The 19,630-nt window shown below is 37.8% G+C and overlaps 1 protein-coding gene across 1 annotated transcript in view; it reads right to left on the reverse strand.

The window, feature by feature from the left end:
• Positions 1–293: 293 nt before the first annotated feature.
• Positions 294–19,630, reverse strand: part of LOC134841134 (uncharacterized) — a 31,427-nt gene continuing 12,090 nt past the window's right edge. The window contains exons 3-8 of the mRNA XM_063856923.1: positions 7,741–8,085; positions 7,232–7,369; positions 4,419–4,530; positions 3,835–3,894; positions 1,702–3,448; positions 294–1,440 (exon numbers count right to left, since the gene is read on the reverse strand). Of these exons, the coding sequence (XP_063712993.1) occupies positions 294–1,440; positions 1,702–3,448; positions 3,835–3,894; positions 4,419–4,530; positions 7,232–7,369; positions 7,741–8,085 (3,549 nt within the window). The remainder of the gene's footprint in view (positions 1,441–1,701; positions 3,449–3,834; positions 3,895–4,418; positions 4,531–7,231; positions 7,370–7,740; positions 8,086–19,630) is intronic.

The raw sequence follows: 19,630 nt of genomic DNA on the forward strand, positions 1-19,630 counted from the left end.
CGGTCAACTCGAGGTTTCAGCAAAAGATTTGCGGCTTGTCTTGAAACATAAGAAATATGATCATTAATTTATAAACTGAACAAAGAAACAAGAAGTCTTCACTGATAAGCGGCCCAAAAACACAAAATTCTTTATCGCAAAAGCGTTCATTTTGAGTTTGAGTGGTTTCATCCAACAAATTTAAGAACAATGATCAAATCAAGAGAGCAGAAGTCTGAAGTTTGGGCCGCCTAATAGAAAATACACAAAAAAGTATTACCTAGTAAAATATTATTAAGCTCAAAATAGTCCTTTCAACTGGCGTTCCAGGCCGATGCGGATACGCGACGTCCAGTTGTTGAATCGTTCCGCTGATTGCCAGATGCCGAATTCGACTGATCACCCGCTCTGCTAGTTGAACTGCTACCATTGTCGTCATCACTGAACTGCACAGAGCCCCCTGATCCATATTCATTGCTAGAAGAAGAAAAAGAATCCGTGTTACCGTCCCAATCAGAAGCCCCAACGACGCGCCTGCTAGCAGAATTGTTTTGTTCCGACTGATTAGCAGAAATGTTTCTTTCCGACTCATTAGCAGAATTGTTTTGTTCCGACTGATTAGCAGAAACGTTTTGTTCCGACTTGCTAGTTGACTTCTGACTATTCTTTGTTCGAGTCGTAGAACCAACTTTGCTTATGTTGTCTAAATCTTGAGTCCCAGATTGTTGTCGGTTTGAACTTGCTGTTGTATTTCCTCCCCAAGCCGATGCTGAAACTATGCGCTGATTGTTTGACTCATTTGGCCCAGAACTCATTGAAGTCTTAGGTTTATCATATACTCGGCTTGTTGAACCTGCGCTGCTTTCATGGTCAAAGTTTTGAGATGCCGATTTTCCATTTGAAACAGAATCGGTGTTGCCTCCCCAAGCCGAAGATTTAATTTCTCGTCGATTAGCAGATGTTTTAGAGTTTGAATTTACAGTCGTGTTTGGAACATCGAATGTTCGGTTGGCAGAACTAAGACTGCTCTCTCTTTCCGAGCTGTGCGAAGATATTTCGTCGCTGTAAGAGTTAGAAAAAGAGTCTTTGTTGCCGCTCCAAGCCGAAGACGAAACGACACGCTGACCAGAATGCTGCAAAGAATTGGATCTATCCGAATTTTTTGGCACATCGAAAGTTCTGTTGATTGAGCTTACAGAACTTTCTCTGTCGAAGCTACTAGAAGCCACCGAAGAAGCAGCGTTGCCTTTGAAATCGGAAATTGTCACCTCTGGTTGTTTGGAAGAAACTTGGGAGCGATTGTCTTCGCTGTTTTGAAGAGTTGCCGAGCCATTAGAAAACGAGCTTCCAAATGTCATCGAATTTTTGTTCAGAGAGTTCCGTCCGCTGAGCGTTTTTGAATCTTTGACCACTTTGTATGGAATGCTGTTTCGCTGAGATCTACGATCTTCGTCAGGGACTCTAGAAACAAAATAAATATTTAGTCTAGCTTTTGAAGCACCAAATATTGAAAATAGCACTTTTTAACAGCTGCTTACAAAAAATTAAAATCTGAAAACTTTTGCCGATTTGAGGAGAGATCAGAAAATATATTTGGTCGAGCTTCACAAAAATTCGACAGGATTTTGAAAAAATTTCGAAAAATATAATCCTCTCTCGCCCTTCCAGAAAAAGATATTTTTCCGCCCTCGGCGCCTAATCAAAATTAGAGTCTGTACTTACTCAAAAGGGTTTGTGCTATAATCAGACTCAGATAATCGGCCCTCGCTTTTTCGGCTCTTTGATGAGCGGCTGCTGATTGTTCGGTTGACAGTTGTTCGGTTTTCCATTGGTTCAGTTTCAGATCTTCGATTCTCAACTGATTGTCTGGTTATTTCAACGGAGCTGGAATTCGATGGACTGAAAGCTGACTCTTCTTCAAAATAATCGCTTTCTTCGACTCCATTAGTGACTTCTTCCTCGTTTTCTTCGGGCGATTCTTCAATACGATCAAACGAGATCGTGTTCTCTGAAGGTCGAACTCTACTTCTAAAAGTTCCTCTTTTATTTTGGCTTCCCTGAGAAGTTGACCTTCGGTCTTGACTTCCCTGAAAAGTTGACCTTCGGTCTTGGCTTCCCTGAAAAGTTGACCTTCGGTCTTGGCTTCCCTGAAAAGTTGACCTTCGGTCTTGGCTTCCCTGAAAAGTTGACCTTCGGTCTTGGCTTCCCTGAAAAGTTGACCTTCGGTCTTGGCTTCCCTGAAGGGTTGTCCTTTGAACTTGGCTCCTTGACGATGCTTTACAGTAACAACAACCATCATTGCCCTTGTTTAAACCGCAGTAGCATTGACCTTCTCTTGGTGAAGAGCTTCGAAGATTGCCTCCGCAAAAACAGAAACCTCCTGATTTTTTGTTTCCAGTTTGAGTTGAAGTCTCGCAACTCCCCCTCCTTCCGGAACCTAAGGCGCCACTTTGAGCACAGCACGTGCATCTATCGCCTTTACCCGCCTTATCACACAGACACGTTTGCAGGACTTTCACTAGATCCCTTTTTTTAGTAGGTGATGTTTCTTTGGCCCATTTTTCCACAGCTAGAAAAGACAAGTTATCAATTACGTACGCTATCTCGTGCAACTCTAAGCTATTGGTTGCCCGAATTATATTTTCAATTGGAATTGAAGTAACTCCTGCGTTTCCTAAGGCATAAAATTGATCTCGCGGACTCAAGTCTAACAACGCATCTGAAACAGTATCGCGATCTAACTTAACGTGTAAGCCATGATAAAGGTCTAGTTTTTCTAAATGAGGCAGCTGGGATCCCGTTCGTTTCATATCTTCCAACGATGGTGGTTCCCATTTTGCCGACGATTTGAGAACCTCTTTGATCTTTGGTTTTTCCAAATCACTCGCCGCTTTGAGCAACTTAGTCTCTGCGTTTTGAGGAATCTTGTTTGATAGAATTTCCAGCTCAAGGTCGGAAAGCTTGTACAAAACATTGAGAGCTTCTTTAGCGGTTTCTGGAGCTTCGATGCAACATTCGCCTTCGTCGTTTTTATCGCCTCGACCAGTTGTTCTAGATTTTCTCTGGTTATCCGCATAGTTAAAGGAACAACCGCATTCCTTGTCTTTCATTTGTGACTGATACGTCGACTGGCTCGGCCGTCTAGTTTCTGCGTTCCGCCCACACATGCATCCCGGGTCGTCACCAGAGGCAATTTTCGAAGCAAGAATCGGATTCCGTTCCAACCTTTCTGGGTCATACGGGCAAGTTTGTTCGGCCTTGCTTCTTCGTTTTGGGTCGTATCGCGATGACTTATAGTCGGCTGATCGGTTATAAGACAGGTCGGAACTAGTTTGGGTGCTGGAACTTTTTGATGTTGCAAAAGTGACTCGTCGGCCAGAGCTTCTTCTTTCGCTTTTCGTTCGGCTTTCTGCCAGTGGTCGACTATCGTAATATTGCCAATTGCTTTCGTTTTTATATTCGTCACTGTCTAAAACAATATCTTACTTTTTGCTTTTCAAAATAAAATTGCGAACGGAGGATTGCATAATCTCAAAAACATCATAAAAATGAGTTTATTAAATTTGAATTGAATTCTGATTATTTCTCGCACGTAACCTTAATATTATTTTAGCCAATGTGCTCAAAACTCAATATTTATTATGAAATAATTCGTTTCTCTTATTGTCACAATCGGGCAGAATTGGAAAAAAAAGTTGAATGTCTCTAAATGGACAATTTTAATTTGTTCTCTTTTTAAAGCATTTCAGGGTTCTCTAGAAACAATCTTCTGTGATATTTTCTAAAGATGAGTCATCCTTTTTTAAGATTGTTAAAAAATCCCAATTTAGATTAGAAGTAGCTTCGAGTACACACCAGTTGAACATTTACAAGATAATTCGCAGCAGTCGTAGACTTCATCTTCATCTTCTATCCCTGGTCGAGGTGCTCCGCTTATAATTGGACTTGTTTGGCCAAATTTTGGTCTACTTCGAGCGGTCACGTCCCATATAGTATAGGTTTCATTGGGCATAACTTTTGTAATGTGCCATTGCGCATAATTTTTTGTAACTATATACGTGATGGACAAAAATTTGGACAGAAATTTAAAGCCCCCCTCCACTGACGTGTCATTGCTTGATCTGAACAATAATCACCGCGCAAATATATATTTAACGGAACACCTGGAAAACTAAACTTCAAGAGATGCTCACAATTTTGACCGCGTCGACCAAAATAAGGTACAATTTGACTGTGAATTGGCAGTTTTGTGACTAAAAATTAGCAGTCGGAAGCAATTTTTAGTCAAGAAAAACTCGACTTCGATCGAAGCGGTCTAAAGTTACAGAATTTTGGCAGAGAAAATAGAAACATAAGCCAAGCACCTCGATCCGGAATCCCAGTCGGTTTATTGTAATCTTCTGCTGCAATTATCGTCTTCTGCCGATGAGCAGATTTACCTCGCGAGTCTACTTGTCGTACTGGCTCTATTTCTTCTTCTGATCCGGATGAGTAGGAATCAGAGGAGTGCTTAGAGAACTCCAAGTCGCCCGTCAGTTCCGAATACACGTTCTGAAAAGTAATATTTCGAACGAAAAACCTTTTGAAAGTTAAATTTTGCAGTTCAATTTTGATAGCTAAATATTTTTCGACTACTGGAATTTTTTCCTTAAAACCCAAAAAGAGAATGATATGAGCCAGCAACGTTCAGAAAATTTAGTAAGTTTCTAGTAAGGAAAGTCTTGTTTCCTCAACAGACGCTTTTATGTCCGAAGATAGTTTTGGCGGTGACAGATCATTCAGCATAATGGTTTAATAACAGAAAATTCAACCAAAAACAACATATTGAGAACAAAACCGACAGACAAATAGAACCGACTCATGAACGCAAGTAAACGGAAAAAAAATCACTGCTTTCGTAATTGAAAGAAAAAAATTGATGTCCTTAAAGCTCTTTGAATTTCTAGAATATCTCATGATGGACTCTTTTGTGATAAAATGAGCCCAATTTGAGACAACTGGATCAATAGATAAAATTTTCATTTCACTGTGAAATCTGATAACTAGATTCCATTACCGAAATGAAAAGCAACCACGTTTTTCATGTTCATTGCACTTTCGCTGTTTGATAGTGAATTTTGTCTTCCTTGTAACAGATCAAAATTTAAGCCGCAAAAAATGTAAAAGTGAGCCTGAACAAGAAGTGTGTTGGGGTAGTTTTAAATGAGTGTACAAAAAGATCTTGACGTTGGAAGGATTTTTGACGGCTAAAATTATGATTTTTTGATTTTGCTCAAAAAACGCTCACCATATAGATTGTACAATAAACAATTTCCATTGAAAAACCAAAATACAATTAAACATTGTTTGGGTAGTTTTAAAATGAGTTTAAAAGAGGTTTTGAGTGGTTGAAATCATTTTACTAACGAAAATATAAAATTAGTTTTTGTAAAAAAATGCTTACATGAAAACTGTACATAAAATTTTTTCCATAGAAAACTTTTATTAATCAAAAATCATTTAGAAACAGGTTTTGGTAGATTCAATTGAGTTTAGAATAGGGTCTTGCTGAATCAGAACATTATGTAACGGAATAATTGTGGTCGGGGTGGGTTTTTTTTCTTCAGACGAATGTCGACTTTTAACTAGCCATTTTTGACGGAATTTTTAAATATCATTCAAAAAGTACTGTTGTCCTGGGCTTAAATTTGAAAACATTTCACCTGTGATTTTTTTTTCAAGTTATGGAATTTTAAATTTTGCCATTTTGGCCAATTTGGGACATTTAACGCCCGATTTCGAGCTATTAACGTGTAAGCGGAGATTTAATCCGGTGGCAGGACAACCTACCCTATTCCAAACTACCCTATACCATTCTACCCTATGCCATTATACCCTACACATCAATCTACCCTATAATAATCTACCCTATATTAATCTGCCCTATATACCAGCTTAACCGGTGCCTAATTAATGTAATCTTTCAAAGTCCTATTTAGAATCGGAAATATAGCAGCACGTGTTATTTCATTTGAGTCTACATTTTTGGATTCAATTTGAGTATTTCACTTAAGGATATTGTTCTAATGACTAAATCGCAATTTAAGCCTCAAAATCTGAAATTTGACTCAATTAACAGGTTTTAATCCCCAATTTTCAAAATCACGTACAAAATTGAAACCAAAACTACATCATTATATCAATTTTCCTTGGAATAACTTTTACCAAAATCACCGAAAACACCGAGCCTCACCGTATTCTCCTCGATTTTGAACGTGCAGCACTAAACGCTTTCGCTAGTCATCATACGGAGCGTTGCTGAAAGGCTGATTTTTTCATTTATGTCAAGCGTTCAACCGGAAAATAAACGAAGTTGGCCTAAAGCGACTGTATGAAACTAATCACGATCTCAATTTGCCGTTGCGCTTAATTCCAGCTCTAAGTTTTGTACCAGTTGAATTAGTCAATGCTGCTTTTGACTTGGTTATCGAGGAAATCGAAAAAGTGTCTGAAAAATTTGATCTCGACGACAACATCTCTGAAAAACTTGATGAGGTAGCCTCATACATCCAGCGCACCAAAAGCGAAACCATCGGAAGGAATTCTCGCGACCCTCTCTTTCCAGTAAACCTTTGGAATCATTCCGAAGCAGCTGCTGGGTTAATAAGGACAACAAATGCTGTAGAAGGCCGGCATCTTGGCGTTGCTACTCTCTTTAAAGGAAAACATCCATCCTTTCACACATTTCTCGAACAAATCAAATTAGATGCTGCCAATCAAAAATTCAATATAATGAAAGCAATGGTGGGAAACAGCAACCCCAGTCGCAAGAAGTACTGGGAATTGAATGAGAAAGTGAAAAATTTTTGCAACAATTTTAACAAAGATCTATTTTAATTGCCAGAATTGATTTGCTAATAGGAGCGGAATCTATCACTTTGTACTTTATATGGCATGTGGGGCTTGATTTTCACAAAAAATCTCAAATTAAAAAAAAAGATTTAGTTTTACTTTTTTACATTTAATTTTTTCTTGTTATTACTGCTCCATAGACCTCAAAGGCACTGATAGAAGCAGTCTTTTTTAAAACTTATAATTTAATTCTAGATTATGGAAAAAATGCCTGTCATAATACTACATATAGAAAAATTCTTAAATCGTGCTATTTCCATATTAATTTTTTAGTCTATGAAAAAATATGATAAGCGTTTTGTCAACCGGGTAGATGCATGCCTGGTCAAACGTTAAAAATAATGACGTCAAAGATGCATGCCTGGTAGAAAGTGGTGGTTTTGTAGGACCCAGTCAACTCCTCCGATAGTCTTTCGGGGACACTCTTGCTCTTGGAGGACAGGAGATCCGAGTCGTCCACTCCACTGATTTTCTCCTCCGTGTTAATCTCCTTCTCAATCTGAAAGATTCTTTGGCATCTCAATTAGAAAACATCAATTTTTTTAGAACAATCGAGTATATAAATTACAGAGCCAAGTTATGCCTAGAAAGTTCGCATTAGTCATATTATTGTAGCACAAACGCGGATATACGATTTCTTCCTTACATAAATTATGACACAATCTTTTATTTTGATCGACTAAATTGATTTTCCAACCTTTGGCAGAAGACTATAAAGATCCAATTTTGCCCAAAAACTTGCCCACGCAGCCGAGTTTCCGAAAAAAAATTCAAACACGGGGTGTCTTTTTGGGGTGTATGTGGCCACCCGTGCTATCGGATCTAAACCAACTTTGCTTCCGAATAAATCATATTCTTATCGGAACATACCTGAGTGAAACTCTCCCGTTTCGGTTCTGGAACTTTAGTCATAGTCTTCGTAGTTTTCGTAGACTTGGACGCTTTCAGACTCGGAGTAGACGTGCGATAGTTTCGTGACCGCACAGTTCCACCTCCCAGGGGGGCTCCACTGCCACTCCCGGACCCCGTCTGAAATGACCCCGATCTTGTACTCTCCTCCCCCTCGTCATCTTCCCCTTCGTCGCCCTCCTGCGCCCACCCGGTGGACTCGGTGGAGTCCCAAGTGACGAAGTCTGTATTGGTATCCCTGCTGCTGGAGCCATCTTTCCCAGATTTAGCCCCTCGACTCTTCCGACTCTTGTTGGAAGTAACTGGCTATTCCCAATCAGACATATTTGACCCGGTGGATTGGACTAAACTGTTTCAAAGCTTGAACAAGGTTATTCTTACATGTACCATACAATATTCCGATCACGGCAATTAATGAGAAAAAAAATTTAAAATGCGGAGAATTTTTCATATTCTTTTATTGAATTTATGTTGGCTCCAAATGAGCAAATACAAAAAATTGAATTTGAATATTAAAGTTGAAAAAATGTCAAAATATTAAATTAACGCCTAAATATGGTTTAAAACTTTTCCTAAAACAAAGTGGAAATGGTGGTTCACTGAGCTGCGTTCCGATTCCTTGCTGAAATTTAGTCTAACTATTCTTTTATAACACCGTGAGACAACTTTTTTTCAGAAGTTTTCAGAATCCAAATCGCGCTAAAAAGTTTTTATATAATCTAAAAATCGTTAACATCTGATGTTTATTTGTTGTTCCCAGGGGGCGGATCTAGGATTTTCTCGAGGGGTCGGGTCGGATTTTCAAAAATTGCCGAAAATTTGTCGACTTTTTTAGTTTGACCGAATGGATTTTCCGAGCTCTGCAAAAGCACTATGAGTACCCTGTTTCGGCAAATTGTTTGCATCACAGGTGAATTTTTGTAAAAGCAACAGACAAAAAAGGCGTTTTTAGCACTATTTGGACAGTTTTTACCAAAAAATTGCGTTAGTAGTATTGTATCGTGTCCCGGATCCTAAGGGGGGGGTCCTTCCTAAGGGGGGGGTCCTCACGTAAAGCAAAATCCTAGGAAAGGGGTCCTTAATTTTTTGGAGGACCCTCATCCTAGGATTTTGTAAACGAAAGAGATTTTCCACCCAAAAAGCAGAAGACCCCCTACTTAGGATCTTGCTAAGTTTAGCTTAACAACAAGGGACACGATACAAAAATCTTTCTAATTCCAAATTTTGGGGTCCCAATTATTGGTCCTGATTAATTATATGAATCATATTAATTGTTATGCTTGTTTAGGGTAAATGAACTTTCGACCTAGTTGAAATTTGTTAGTGAACGGGGAATTGACTTTTATGGTATATAATAAAAATTCGCCGGCCATTTTGGCAGCGTAGCTTAACTGTTGGCAGCAGTAAACTAATTCCTTAACTTGACCTAAATTTTATGGTGAAAAGGCAGTAAATTGAAATTACTCTCAAAAGGCGGCGGCCGTTTCTGGGCAAAATATACCAAATGATAAAATTGTCAAATTTTGAAATAAGAAAAATGAAATTAGAGGGAACTTGGTGTACTGAAGATATTGATAATGAACATTTACAATTAAGAGTGTTTTCAACCGCAGAAAAAAACTCATTTTTCAAATTATGTAATGAACGCTACGTCGTCTTCCTCGAAAGGGCAAAGGAAATTTCAAAGAAAGAATACGAGTTGATTTTCAAAGAACAATTTTATTTGAGTGAGCTTCAACAAATCTCTTGGTGCATTTCTACAAAACAAAAGTATGGCACTGTGAGCGATTTGAATATTGCTGATTATGAAAACGTTTTCGACTATTCGTTTGACTTTAACTCATTATGGGTTGATAAAGACTTGGAGAGAAAAATCCGTCTATGTTTCAACAAGCTATCAAAATACAAAAAACTTCCGGTGGTTTATTTAATTATTTACCACCGTTATCTTAATGAGTCTAAATGGTATTTGCAAGGTCACTTTTATTTCCACTGGCTTGAAATTCAGCAGGTTGGAGAGGTGTTGGAAAAAATAAATAATGAAATTGCAAAAAAGCAGAGTAACTCCTATTGATTTGAAAATAATTCACGAAATTTATACGTCTTTGAAACAAACTTATCCTGATAATTCTAACCGACGCAACTATTTTCTAGCTGCATGTTCTCTGTTTTTTGTTAGTTCTGATAACCTTAACTACGACATTTTAATTAAGTTGAGACCTTATGGTGGCTTGATTGGTATTGATAACTCTTCCTTGGACAAATATTTGAAAAATTCCAAAATTTTACGATTGCACGCTATTTTGCACGATGCGGCCGGATTTATACACGAATTTTATCAACAGGGTCCCACGTACTGTTACATGTTGCCCTGGAACTGTAACAACAGCTTATTGGGACATTTGAGTGGAATAGCGTTCTGCCTTTTCATTAAGTTGAAAAAACCAGAAGTTTATCATTTACTAGAATGCTAGGCGAGAGATCAGTTGTGCTTGACGTGGAAGGCTTTCGTTACAAGAAAAACGCCTTTGTGGTTAAAGAATTAGCAATAACAACTTCAGACTACAGCGATCGACTCATTTTCCTACCTCCAGTGAATTTCAATATACTACCAAAGCTTGAACAAAAAGCTTACAACTGGTTAACTAATTATTTACACGGTCTCCATTGGGAAAACGGTGATTATCTTTATATAAACTTGAATCAAATACTTCAGAGTTTTGTGCTGAGAAATCCTGGTGCCGTTTTTTACGCTAAAGGAAAAGAAAAGACAGAATTTTTGGCCAAGTACTTGGACCGAAAGATTGAAAACCTAGATGATTTGGGCTGTCCTCGGGTTGAAAACTTATATTTTAAAAATTATCCAAGTTGCAATAAACATATTCCACATTACAACTCCAGGAATCATTGTGCCTTGAAGAAAACCAAGGTTTTTTATGATTGGTTGAAAAATGAACAACAGCGAGAGATCAGCGAAAGTGGAGACATACCTATCACAAAATTCAATGCTTTGTGCGTGGATGACTCCAGAGGGTGATATTAAAATTTCATTAACGAGAATAGAGCGTATTGATTGCAGTGGCCAAATTGTTCAGAGGAAGGAGCAAATAATAATTTCCGAAGAAGAGTTGTCTACGTTGAAGAGGTTTTTTCCAGTTATTGATCAATTTGTATACTTCCAGAGATTCAAGTTTATCAGAAATGTTAGCCAGCAAGCGAGGAGTATGTCTTCCCGAACTAGTCTTAGTACCCAAACGTCAGCCAGGAGTTCAGATGGATCTAAACAGCAGTGAATTGCCAGATGAGATTAAGACGATTGTGAAAGAGGATACTGTGAAGAAAATAATGTACTACAAAAAAACCGCAAATATCCCAGCAAACTTTGTTTTAGAAATGCATGACATAAATGATAGAGATTTCACACGTTATGAAATTTTTTACTGTTCTCAAAAGTAATTTAATTTTTTACAAGCTTCATTCGCAGAGAGAAAAAGTCTAACGCAGTCTGTAGAATAAATAGTTTCTCAAATGTCAGAAGCAACAATAGCAGTAGATGAACCTGACGCAACATTAGTAACAGAGTTTTTTGTTTATAACGAGACAAACAGTGAAAAAAAATCATGGAAGTTTTGTAACAATGTAACTTTGCCAAGGTCTGAAGTAGCTTTTGTTGCGCAAATGGTAGTAATTCTAATTTTACTAACTTTCTGCATTCTCAAACTTTCTTTCACTAAATTAAGTTGCGAAGAAACGTCAGTTTGGTTCTCGATTTTATCAGGCTTGGTTGGTTACGTACTACCAAACCCAAGAATATGAATAAAGTGATTGATACTTCGACAAGAATTTTTATGGCGATAGTGGGACCTTCAGGATCCGGGAAAACTGAGTTAATTTTGAAACTTCTGATGGGAAATACTTTTTACCCTAAATTTGGAACCGTTCTATATCTTTACAAAGAGATGCAACCTGCATTCTCAGAAAAAGTGTCTTCTCGCGAAGTGAATATGGAGTTCATGAAATTCGACGGATTCGAATCTGTGAGAAAATTAGAAAATGTTCTTCTAGTTTTCGATGATTCATGTGAAGACATCTATAATGACAAGGAATTTGTTAGGTTAGCGACAGCGGGTAGACATAGAGGGATAGATGTAATATATGTTAAGCATAACTTGTTTCAACAAAGTCGATGGTCGCGTACGATTGATTTGAACACTTCACACATCATTCTGTTCAAATCGCCTCGCGACGTTCAGCAACTAGATCTATTAGGAAGACAATTGAATGTATCAAAATTTTTGAGAAACTGTTACGAATTAGCTACCAGAGACTCTTTTGGACATCTTCTAATCGACTTGGACCCCCGTACATCAGATTGTTTGAGATATTGTTCAAATATCACACCACCTGGGCCAACAGTTTTTTATTTACCCTTATCTGAAGCAGAAACTACTCCAATCACAAATGAAAAAGAAAAACTTATCTATTCTGCGGCATATGGTACAACTGAAACCTGACCAGCTAAGAAGATTAATTAGAAAAACTTCAAATCGTGAGATCATAACACTTGTTTGTGAATGTTTGCTCAATGTAGTCAATGGAAACGTACCCGTTAAAATCGCAAACATCGAACGATTCGAGACAGCATACAAATACTTATTAACTCCAAAAACCAGTGTTGTCAAAAAACGTGCGATTATTTTGAGTAAAGAAGGCTTCCATTTAGTTCGACAAATACTTTATTTTTGTTACAAGTACCTCACAACTTAATGATGACTGCTGAAGAATTCATTCTAATTCCGAAACATTTATATGTTAAAGAGCAGCCACATGCTGCACGTGTTCTTCATGATAATAATATTAAACATAAAAACGCTCAACTGTCCTATCTTAACCGGCTTAGACCCCAATTACCTCCACAAACTAGTAAGACTACTGCAACGAAGGAAACATTTACGGATAATGTTGAGCCCCAACAAGAACAGCTTAAACTGTTAACGGACGATGAAGAAGTACCGGTCGAACGTGTTAAAGACGAAAAACTAGAAGAGAAACACAATAGACAGACCGAAAGCATTTTAGGACAGTTACAAGTTTTAGAAGACAAAAAATTTGTTAGAGCAAAAACCGTACTTGAAATTATAGAAAATTCAGAAAGAGTAACCATAAACCATGACAATGAGGTGATATATGTAGATAAAGTACCAACAGGACTTAAAGCTACAATATTTTTATACGACATACAACAACCAACGAAAAAACTACACAATCCGGCGTTCATTAACATTTTAACTGCTCTCAACTTGAATGAAAACCTGGTAATAAATCGAAATGCCAAACACGCGGTTCAGTCAGCGTCTTTTAACGCTCAAGAGAAACGAGAACCCGGAACCTCAAGAACCCGCTCAACATCGCCCACTTGGCAGGAAAAAAGTAGTGCAAACCTTAAGAGAAGTAAAAAACACAAACGAAAAAGTCTCAGCGGTAATAGAAAAACCCAAAACCAAAAACGTGAAAAAGAGTCAGAAGAAGGCTCTGACTCATACGGAACGCCCCATAACGATTCAGATTCTCCAACGTCAGAAAAGACGAAGGCGCAAACAAAACAATGGGAAAATTACCAAGATTGAAGAAAAATTGTTGAAAACTAAATACAGTGACAAAGGTCCCGCGTTATTTGGTAGTGTGAACAACTTGATAAAAGCAAGCAATTTGTCGCGAAAGAAAGTTAAACATTTCCTTCATACTGAACCTGCTTACACAAAATATCGAACTGTGATCCGAAAAACGCCGCGACTCAAGGTCATAGTTTACGATATCGACGAAATCTGGTCATTAGATCTGGCCTTTGTTGATAAACTTGCCCAGTACAACCATGATGTTAAGTATCTGCTTGTTGCAGTTGACTGCATGTCCCGCTATCTCAGAGTGCAACCCTTGAAATCAAAGTATGCTACTACAACAGCAGAAGCGTTCAAACTAATGATAACGACAAAACAACCGGAAAAAGTATGGGTGGACAAGGGCACAGAGTTTAAAGGGTCCTTCGAAGCATTATGTAAAAAGAAAGGCATAAACACATATAGCACAGAGAGCGAGAAAAAGTCCGCATTCGCTGAGAGAAATATCCGTTCCTTGAAAAATCTTATTTATAAGTACTTGGAGGATAAATGGACTTACTCATACATTGACAAATTGCACGATTTTGTCAATGCAATTAATTCGAGAACAAATCGTGTCACAAATCTTGCACCAAATAAAGTAACTAAAAAAGATGTTCCTCGCCTGATTTCATTAAGAGCAGAACAGTCTTTGAAGTTAGTTCGACGTCCAAAGCTTTATGTTGGTGATTATGTTAGACTTGCCAAAGTAGACATACATTTTCGCAAGGGTTACAAACAATCGTTCACCGATGAAGTGTTTGAAGTTTTTGACATACCAACACGAAATCCTCCAACATACAATTTGATTGATTCTAACAGAGAACCGATTGAGGGAAAATTTTACGAGTCTGAACTGATTCGCGTTCTGGAGAAGGACAATCATGACTGAGGGCACTTCCGACAGTCTTTTCACCCATAATGTTCCCCCTTCCTTCACAATTACCCTAGTTTCATCTGCATCAATGAACGTTTTTAAGGATAACACTCTGGCCAACTTCAAAAATCTCCTGAGTGAAGAAATAAATTTGCAAGGTGAATGGAGAGTAGCAGTTACAGAAATTACCTTCCCTACTCAGATAAACAACGTAACTGACAACAACATTGTGTACTACAAAAAAGATCGGGTTATAGCAAGCACGAAAGTTGAGAAAGACAAGATCTCCAGACCTTACCTTGGAGAAACAGCAAAATTAACAAAAGGAGAATATACGAGCATTGATCAAATACTGGACGAGATTCGTCGAAAGACAGAATTAGAGAAATTGGATTACGTAATAGATCCAATAACCAAACATCTTTCCTTATGGCTGCATTATTGGGAAGGTATAACTTTTTCAAGCCCGCAAATTCCTAGTCTACTTGGATTCAAAGGCGTCAGAGATGGAACTGGTTATCATATAGGTTACAAACAAGGAAGCACGAAACATAGCACATTCTCTACCCAAGATCTTATTGCTGACTATCCCGTTGATGTATGCGCTGGTACTCAGCTTATGTTTATTTATCTGGACATAATTCATTATCAAATAGTCGGAGACACAAAAGCACCCCTTTTACGAGTCATTGATACAAATCGTCGAGTGAAAAACGGTTACGCATGTACAATTGAACCGAATCATCGTAAAGTGTTTAGTAATTTGGATTTTAAAAAACTTTTGGTCAATAATATTTCCAATATTTCTGTGAACTTGCGCACAGAAACTGGAGGACTTGTTCCTTTCGCTGGAGGGGGAAAAGTTGTTCTGACTTTGAAATTTCAAAAGTTTAGCAATTGATCAAAATGGATTCATATTACCACAACCAAGCAAACCTACCACATTTCTCGGGGCATTATAGACAACGAGGCAGTGGCTTCGGTGCATTAGCCTTGGGAATAGGAAGAGTCGCACTTCCACTGGCTCGAAAATTTGTGATACCCGCGGCTAAAAAAATCGGAAAAGAACTACTTCTTCAGGCAGCTCCAGAACTGATAGAAGTTGCAACAAAAAGAAAAAGTCCTAAGCAGGCACTCAAAAGCACCGTTAGAAAAACAATCAAAAAGCAAGTAGGAGGAGGAAGTAGATCTCGGAAAAGTCATCCGAAAAGAACGACGGCGTTTAAACGAAAAACGAGACGCGTCATTCCCAGAAAACGAACTGCACAGAGAAGTCGCTCCGATTTCTTTACAAGGGTTAAAAATGATTTCTAATTTAATCCCGAGTGAAGCAACTCACAGCTCCTTGGACTTATTTGAGAAACCGCCTTTGCTTGTCACTTTTGAAAATGCATTCACCCAAAAAATTGGACCTTCCTACTCCCCTGATGGTCCTATGCTAGAGTTTGAAGTACTCGGCGACAGAAATAATTTCATCGATCTTCAACGTACTCGTTTGGAAATAGTTGCACGAATTGTTCGAAGCAATGGAAACGTGCTTCGAACACATGCTACAGAGGCGGCAAACAGAGATACGCCGTATTTTGTTAACAATCCTTTATCTTCATTATTTTCTGAGTGTACACTGTCTCTGAATGGTGAAAAAATATCAACTACCAATGCTAATTTTGCCCATAAAAGCTTTATTGAGACCGAGTTTTCATACGGTAATGATGCCAAGAAAACATGGTTGGCTTGTCAAGGTTATTATTATGAAGAAAATCCATCAGCCATTGACGGTGCTGGAAGGAGAGCTGATGATGTTACGGAGCGTAAAGGTCTCGTTGCGGCCTCGAGCGAGCTGAAGCTATTTGGTAAAATTGCTTGCGATTTTTTGTCGTGTGACAAGCATCTACTTAGCGGTGTGACAATAAGATTGTCTCTTAGACGTTCTCCTAATGATTTTGTTGTCATATCTGAAGATGCAGCTAAACACTACAAGGTCCAAATAATCGAAGCTAACCTCTATGTCAGAAAGATGACTGTGACTGACTATGTTCTCTCATCAATAGAAAAAACTTTGTTGAAGAACCCGGCAATTTACAATTACATCGAAGTAGTACCAAAAACGTTTCTCGCAACTGCAGGAGTACAAAGCTGGCGACAAGAGGATGTTTTTGCAAAAGAACCTGTTCGAAGAATGATAGTAGCAATGAGCATAAACGAAGCATATTTGGGTACTAATAGAACAAACCCTTTTCATTACCAGAAATTTGGGTTGAATGAGATCATTGTTTACAGAAACGGTCTACCCATTGCCGGAACTCCCATCTCAACATCAGACAATAAAAGAATTTATTACAATACGCTTGAGGCTCTTGATTTTGTTTTAAACACTAGTCATGGAATCAGTCTCGCTAATTATGATAATCATTATATTATGGCTTTTGATCTCACGTCTACTCAGGAGGCTTCACACGATTTTATTCATCCTGAATTGACCAATTGCACTATTTCGCTCGAACTCAAGTTTGACGCAGGTCTCGCTAATAACGTCGAGTTATTGTTTATGGGAGAGCGTGCATCAACAGTTTATGTGCGTTCAGATAGAAAAATTACCAAAAACACTCTTATGACCTAAGATAGACATGGATAATCTTCAACTAGTAGAAATTATTAACCGTTGTAAACATTTGAAACATCGCTTTAGAGGTGTTTTTCCGGCAGATTTGCCAAGCTCTTCAGTACTGAAAAACGATAATACGTTCATGATTATGAATGCCTCACCATCGGATCAACCTGGAACCCACTGGTTGCTTTTTGCTCAAGCTGGAGGACAGATATTCTTCGCAGATCCTCTAGGTAAACGATTATGTGATTATCCCCTCGTGTACAAGAATATGCGACGAACAATTCACGAGGGAAATCAGCTACTGTTGAAAAAACCAATACAATCAGCTGATTCAGTGTTATGCGGACTTTATTGTATTTATGTTGCTCATGTTATAATTACAAACAAATTTCCAATAGGTTTCAATCTTAATGATCATGATTTGATAAGATTTGCCAAACATATGTTATTCTAAATTAATTTATTGATGTTTTTGTAAAATTTATAAATTCGTTTTTTTTTTTTCAATTCATTCTTATTAACAACAAAGTTTTTTTCTGCAAGTTTATGTGAACCGCGAAAAGTTTCATATCAAGTCTTTCGAATTATTAAGGCATGGCCGTTTGGTTTAAGGGGCAATAGCTAACCCGGCGTTGCTCGTCGCTACGCTCCTCGGGAACGCCTCCCGCTTGTGTAGTAACAATTTTTTTTTTTTTTTTTTGGTATACAAGAGCGAAAGAAAACCAATATTTAAAACTTGAATTTCTTCTCCATGATAAATTTCACAAACAAAGTGTTTGAATCAATTTCCATACAACCATACCCACTTAAAATTATGTCAATTATTTTAGAAAACTCAGCAGCGTTTTCACCATTCAAAATATTAGTAAAGCGTTCAATTGTTACGTTAGTAATCAGGTCAGTTTGAGTTTGAACAGATTTAGTCTGCGAGCCGAAGCAAACTTGAGGCAATCGTCTGCGAACTGGAACACCACTAACATCTAAGTTGTTGATAGAGTTATAATTCACAGCTATTTTCAGTTTTTCCATCAGAGGGCCAGACAATTCATAGTTGGAGCAACCCAAAATTAAATATTTGAATGTAGAGAGAAGACAAGGAACAACGAAGGCTTTTGAAGTCATCTTGTTAAGTAAATCGGTAGACTCTTTCGTAAATTCGACCAGCACATGATAATGTTTTTCGTTGTCAATCGAATGGTTGCAAAAATCTAATTTATTCGAATGGGAGGATACTGCAAAATTTGCTTTTGAAGCGAAGCCTGAAAAGTTGGGTTCATGATTCAGGATGAAAAATTTGTAATTTTTACGGAATTGTTTGAAATAATCAGGGGATTGCTCATACATTGCTTCAACCATTGCTTTGAAGTTTCAATCGAATAACGAGTTGATAATGTTACACAACCCGACAGTTATCATCGTTTTCACTTTCGCATTCCTTTTCAGAGCATGAAGATTTTTTAGATTTGTTTCGCTTTTTTCTAAGTTTTTCAGTCACGTCGCAGTTTTTTGCTTTCGTCAACCTTTTAATTTTTGTGTAATTGTCCGCCAAGGACTCGAATTCACCAGTTGACAAAGTTATTCCTTGTCGATACTTAAAAGTTCCCTCTTCGTCTTTTTTGTACAATTTGATAGTTATGTAAGTACCGGTCTGTGCGAATGTTTTTGCACCGACTCTAACTAAACGTTTATCATTCGAAGATATATCCCTAAAATCATCGAAATAGTCTACATCCGTGTCAAGAGAAGCGTACATTATAAATGAATAACAACCAACTGGTTTTTAGTGTGGAACGTTGAAGAATGACTGATCACAGTATACGAGACAGATCATGCGCTCCCAAAGTAAAAATTTAGGTGATAAAGTTTACGAGCGCCCTAAGCCATATTGATAAGACTTAATCACCAAGGATATAATTTCTTTAACGATAAACCTCTTTTTATATGGGTATTTAGTTACTTTTTCCCCCGGCTATTGTCTAAAAATCTTCTAGTGTTATTTATTGTGACGGTTATTTTAATGACTGTTATGAATCATGGTAATGAATTTCTAACAGCATAACAATGAATGTCTGGCAAACTATCATGAAAACTTGATTTTGAGTGCTTTCGCCCGTAACCACTATAATAAAGCTGTCACATAAATCTAAAAAATCGGGTTTTCACATTCATTCCTAACATGACCTCAGGCGTCATGCTTAAAAGAATGACTAAAATTTGATAGCCTCGCCTAAAAAGTTATTAGCTTTGACCTAATTGAACTATGCCACCCCTTTCCTGATCTCATTTTCATTAATAAACTTTTCATACTTTTCATTCTCTCAATTTCATTTCGGTAGTTCAGTCATTTCATTTTAACAAAACTTTAAACCTCTTCAAGTCATGACTAGTCCTTTACAAATAATCTCAGTGTCTGATCGAGAAAGAACCATTATCTACCAAACATACACGAGAGAGTCGATTGCAGTCATCCATCAACAGAAAGAGAGAGTCTCTCCGTCTACAGCAAGTCCGTTCAATGACTTGGCTCCCCGAAAAAACGACGAGAATCAAAACGAGGAATGGACTACAAAAAGTCATATCATGCTACCAAACTACCTCCTTGATCACATCGATCTACTTAGACAGAATCGAAAACGAATGTACGAGAGTTGCACTATTCACGAGAGCTATCCGGCATTAGAAAAGACGGAGATAAACGACACAACC

The sequence above is a fragment of the Symsagittifera roscoffensis genome, chromosome 3, assembly GCF_963678635.1.
Source record: "Symsagittifera roscoffensis chromosome 3, txSymRosc1.1, whole genome shotgun sequence".
Taxonomy (NCBI): domain Eukaryota; kingdom Metazoa; phylum Xenacoelomorpha; order Acoela; family Convolutidae; genus Symsagittifera; species Symsagittifera roscoffensis.